General features: G+C 36.3%; 1 protein-coding gene across 4 annotated transcripts in view; it reads left to right on the top strand.

Annotated features, from left to right (window-relative positions):
• Positions 1–431: 431 nt before the first annotated feature.
• Positions 432–6000, top strand: part of yrt (erythrocyte membrane protein band 4.1-like yurt) — a 73615-nt gene continuing 68046 nt past the window's right edge. For all 4 annotated transcript variants that reach the window (XM_081739821.1, XM_081739822.1, XM_081739820.1 and 1 more), the window contains exon 1: positions 432–765. In XM_081739821.1, the coding sequence (XP_081595947.1) occupies positions 613–765 (153 nt within the window). In that variant the 5' untranslated portion in view covers positions 432–612. The remainder of the gene's footprint in view (positions 766–6000) is intronic.

The following is a 6000-nucleotide window of genomic DNA, read 5'->3' as shown; positions in this document are numbered from 1 at the left end:
AAAGCAAAGTAGAAAGTCGGTAAGGCGCTCGCTCTAGCCTTACCCTATCCTCTATATAGTCATCAACATTGGGTGACAAACTTTTAAAAAAGAATTCGTTTGAAATAATAATAAAGTATGAAAATTATAATATGTAACTTAAGAATATACTTCATTCAAAACCAACTTAACAAATAGCATATAGACGTATGATTTTGAGTAAACCCGCACATTTGCTAAATCGAAATTCCAACATATAGTAGTAACCAAGGAATAATAATATTTTCTTTAAATGGACTTTAAATAGTGTTTCTCAGATAACTGTGTCCAGAACAAAGCACACTACTCGCTGTAATTAATGCAACAATTGTTTCTCTCAAATGGTTTTAACCGCAAGTAGTGCGCAGCTGCAGAGGATTAACGGTTGTGCAAAGGGAAAAATCTTCGTCACACAGTACCTGGTAACTGTGTTGACATAGCATGTGTGGCAGGAGCGGAGGTGGGAGTGATTGTGGTTGATTAGATTTGTTTATGTGATGATTTTTTGTTTTAATCCGTCCACTTAGGTGCCTTATATTCATGGTTTAACAATTATTTTAAGGGGCTAGTAGTGAGGCCTCGGAAACCGTCGTAATGTTGCGATTTTTAAGCAGGAGAAAGGGTCGTAACGCCCAAAAGACAGCAACACAACCCAAATCCGGACAACAACGGGCGATCCAAAGTAAACATCTCCTTCCGTGTCGAGTTATTCTTTTGGATGGCACTGATCTGTCAGTTGATCTGACGGTAAGTTGCTTATTATTATAATTGCTTTATATATGCATTACTAGATTCATAGTGACGATGTCTTGTCATAGTAGGATGTGATGTATCCATTATTATGTTCTTGACCCAGAGGCTATGGTATGCTGAGCGACGCCAAGTGCCTATTGTTTGTGTGTAATTGTGCAAGTTCGCTTATGAATAATTTCATGCATATTCTGTAAAGAAATTAGTTAATTTTAATGATGGAAGTAATAAGTAACGAACACGTAGTCAAAAATATGCGGATCCTGAGACTTTGAGTTAGAGAACTTAGTCATACTTTTTAAATCCAAGATGGGGGAGGTTAACTTCTTAGCACTAAACAATGAATAGTAAGCCAGTTTCTTTTCTCAAAGCTAATCTACTCTTTAAGTATAAAATTTGTCGTTCAAGTAACTTACATTAATTATCGAAACTGAAGATGAATATGTTATAGTATAATATGATCATTTCATCTATATGAAGATAGATTATGGATATTGGGATGGATGAAACATTTAATGGATATAATATATGAATCATTTAATGGATATAGTATACATAAAGCTGCATCAGTTCCCGAAGGAGCAGGACGCTCATACTTTTAGGGATTATTCATTGAGTATGTACGAACGTACAAAGGGGGTAACAAAGCGACTTTTATTTACTTATCGACTGATGCGAAAATAAAAAAGAACGTACCTGTACTTTATATCTGCATCCGTAGTGCCCTTGTACTTTATCTATGACTATGTGTGTGTGGGGGGGGGGGATTTAACGCATATCGCATGTCTTGTGCACATAGATACTTTTTACTATTGCACTACGTAGAAAATTTATAGTATTTCATGTAGAAGTGGTAATAGAACACAGAAGAAGCGCAGATCAGGGGGTTCTCATGTATACTATTACCATGTCGCTAATCATACATCAAAACGACTCTGCGTAAGGCCCTTAAGGTTTATTTTGTACAGGTCTAGGAATTCTTTATCGTTACGTGTCGAAGGCTTGGTTAGTTTAGTACAGAACAATCTTGCCATTTTTTAAGGTCTATGTTTAGTTGAAGGGCCTTATGCAGAGTCGAAAAAAATCACAATTTCGCTAATTTGTGTTAATATTGTATTAGTTTAAGGGTAACTATTTGTATTGTTGTATTCACATTCCCTTAAGCGCTCTTCCGGTGAGTACATATAGTCTATAGCATTTCAAATTTCTACATATACTTCTGTTTCATTCTTAAATGAGACACGAATCAATAACATTTCCCTTCATTCAGCTCATTTCCGTGCAGGTTTACTTTTGACACACCACTCGAAATAATTGTTAAAAATTCTTTCATTATTTTCCTTCTTATTGTTCTCCAAAGGATTTGCATTTTGTGACACGTCATTACCCCGTTTAGCATATATAAAATTCAAAGGGGCCACCACAAGTAATTTCTGAAAAATTACTATTCTTTTATGATTTGCACTTTTTTTTTTACGATAAATACGGTGTCCGGATGTATGGCGTAAAGATTACAGTGCAAAAACCACAAACCAAGCTGTGCTAGGTAGCCACTAAAAAGCACGAATGGTCCGAGTTAGGGCAGGGCGAAGGTGGTGGGCCTGCGCAACAGCATGGAGGTGCTTCCGAAGGGAGCAGGTGCGTCAGCGACATTGGTATACGCGTAAGTGAAGATAATGAAAACTGGTGGGTTTTGCCAATGATACGAATTTCAGTAGCACTTACGGTTTCACACTAATAATGCTCCACTTGTAAACATAAAATACAGCTTCCGTATACTGTGCAGAAACACCGCCGGTGGAAAATAGTATCTAATACCTTTCTATGCACTATCTTATTTTAACCGTAGTGATTTTACTTGTAATTATTTTACACTAATAACCCTACACTTGTAAACCTAAAATACAGCTGTATTATCTTGTGTTTATTTCTGTCGCCTGCAGAAGTGTGTTCCTTATAAATATGTGTGTCTTTTCATGCAAAGTGCTAAAGTTTACCTGCTGTAAATTTTCTATTTTTTACCTATTTCTGACTCCGTCGTCTAAACAGTAAGTACACAACCTCTACAGCATTTTGCATTTCCCATTTCTACAAAATTTACTTATTCTATTGTTAAATGAGGCACAAATCAATTATACTTCCCTTGAACTCATTTCTCTGTATAATTTTTTAAACCTACTTGTGGCACCCTTAATCTAAACGTAGCTCATTTCTGTTAACACTAAGTTAGGTTTGGTATTTTCAATTAGCAGTTACCCTCATTTAAACATTTGGCCTCTTTCATATAAACATAAACCAATTAATTAGTGATTGTGTAATTATCAACTTGGTTTTAAAATGTTTTTCCGTAGTTATTAAGGTAACTTCTTTACTACACTGTAATTAAAGTTAGCAGAAACCTGCCTTCACAATTTTACGGCTTCGTGAGCTTTTAATAGAACTAAAGTAGTTTAACTTCTGATGAGCTATGATCTGTGTATAAGAAAAACAAAAGAGAACACTGGGCAATTCTAAAGGCTTAAGTTTTGCTCTACTTAGGTTTAAGAAAATCGAAAGGAAAAAAAAATAGTTTAGGCAATTCAGTCAGACAAGGCGCCCCAAAAACCAGTTTCGAAAAGTATTCTAGTTGTAGATAATGTGAGGTGTTTAAGAGGAAAACGTTCTCGCTGCTAATGTAGTACTTCAGCGCCTAGACAGATTTTTCTTTATTTGGTGTTGTTTCATTATCAAAGGAGAGGGCCAACATGCACAGATGTGTGTATAACCTAAAAATGGAAAGTTGTGTGTTAGTATTGGTTCTCCTGATTTCCTTCATATGTTTAATTGTATAAGATCAAGGTAGGTTTCGTTATTTTATAATAATAGAATAGGGCATGGTGGCTCAGTGGCAAAGCGTTCACCTCTAGTGCCTGGGTTTTCTCGGGTTCTCCCGGTTCCTTCATTCCACTATACCATTTCATTCATTACCATCGTCATCGCATCCCTTGGTCTTGGAACATAGTTCTGGGGTGTTACATCAAAGTAAAATAATAACAATGGGATAATTATGTATTAAAAAAAAAAAAGTAGCCTAAATAGTCTATAAAGTGCTTCGAAGAATTTATTTTTCAGTAGAGATAACTAAATGCACGACCTCGTGTTCAGATGAGTTCTTATAAATTAATAGCGAGCTCCAATGAAGGTAGTAAAAGCGAGCCCACTTAAATTAATTAGCGTGAGATGAGCTATTATGGATGCCGAGCGAGTACGGGTGGGAGCTAGCGTGAGCCATATTAAGCGTAGTGAGTGCAAATGAAAATAGTGAGACAGCCCGACTGAAAAGTAGTCATGTATTTTTCTGGGTATTATTTTCAATGTCTTTGTCAACTATATAATGTCGTTTCGTCCGCAGTGCAAGATTAATTTTGAGTAAGAATTTTTATTTTATATGTCGTTATTGTTTTGCGTTTTAAGGATGATTTAAAGGGACAAGTTTTGGCGATATATGTCACTACAGTCTTCGTATCTGTAATGTATTTTTTGACCTTTCACGAAAATTTCTTTTACAAATTTCAACCTAGAGACTTCAAATTTTTAGAGAAGAAACTTCATAACCTATCAAAGCCAACAATCCGTGCCGATTTTTTATTTAAAATTTTCTTCATTGTTGAAGGTTTGGATATCCATTCCAACAATCAAGCTATTTCGACAATGAAGAAAATTCTAAATAAAAAATCGGCACAGATTGTTGCCTTTGATAGGTTATGAAGTTTCTTCTCTAAAAATTTGAAGTCTGTAGGTTGAAATTTTAAAGAGAAATCGTGAATTTTCGTAAAAAAGAAAAAATACACTAGAGAGATACGAAGACTGTAGTGACATCTATCGGCAAAACTTGTCCCTTTAAACTAACCTTAACGTTTCTTTTCAATGTGGAGGCTATATGAGACGTGGATCTACAGCTTGACGTTAAGATCATATGAGCTCTCACTGGAAATTGAACCCGAGTCTCCTGCGCCCAAGGCTATTATATATGTTTAGTGTTTTTACTTACGATTATGTGCTTCAGGCAAAAGGAGATGGATGATTAATGAAAGAGAATTATTGTGAAATAAAACGTTTTTGTGTGTCACTGTAATTAAATTAAACCAAGACACACACACTACCCATTAAACCAGCGGGGAGGGTTCTCTGCGTTCAATGTAAGGCCTGATTTCTCATCATATGTATATTTGAGAAATGAAGGCAACAATCGATTTTTTGAAGACTGTATGTGAAATTACGGTTCAACGCAACATCATTTTGACTTGCTGACTGTTTCTTTGGGAGAAGGAGGGGAATCAATGGCTTAGTGTAGAGAACGTACCTTTAATGGACACGTGCTATACTGCAATTGATAATACTTGTCCTTCCTCACAGCTTGCTGCGCGCACGCGGTGTTCAATGCTTTGCTATCGGGTTTTGCGTCTGGTATTGAAATATGAAATTATTCACTGGAAGTGAATAAAAAGAATGGTGTAAATAACCAGCAGGTCCACTACTCAAGTTGACATTCGACGAAAACAATGTGAATTCATTTATATTCAAATTGGCAATGTGCGGAAGGACTGGAATTTTTACATTGCCGAGCGAGAGAAATGAGCCGCTATAATTGGCTGAACGTGCTGTTGCCATAGAAACAGTTCTTCTTGCCTGATTGTTATGATGATCTGTAGGAAGGAAAAACAGAGGAAAGCAACTGTTAGAAAGAGCAAATTGTATCAAATGGACTGTAGATCATGTTTGTGGTGAACAAGGCTTTCTCCGGATTACTTCTTTCATCACCACTTACTTTCCTGATTGCAGTTTATGTGGTGCAGGTCCCTCATTTCGCATGAATATACTATCCCTAAAAAGAAGTTCAGTTACAATCAGTTGATCAGTCTAGTCATTCACTTGCAATGATGATCCGCCTCCTAACGCATAACGAGACGCCCAGTTAATCCGTTACCGTCCCAGTATTAATCTGTAGAAGTACTGCTGATTTATCCGCTGTACAAAGCCTCGATTAGTGCATCAGACCCAATTTTTGGCTAGGGAAAAGTAAAGTAAATTGAATTGTTTTCTACATTCCCTTCTGGCGCTTCACAAAGGACACATGATGCTAAAATTTTTAAGATCTGGAGTACAGGAACCTGGAGATTTTCACATGATGTACAATGCAGATAAAAGAACAAGAGGCACAGAAATCTATAGTAACGTACGGTAATCTTTTTA

This window comes from Thermobia domestica, chromosome 15, assembly GCF_964235325.1.
Source record: "Thermobia domestica chromosome 15, izTheDome1.hap1.1, whole genome shotgun sequence".
Taxonomy (NCBI): domain Eukaryota; kingdom Metazoa; phylum Arthropoda; class Insecta; order Zygentoma; family Lepismatidae; genus Thermobia; species Thermobia domestica.
This window is presented reverse-complemented; position numbering and strand designations above follow the sequence as displayed.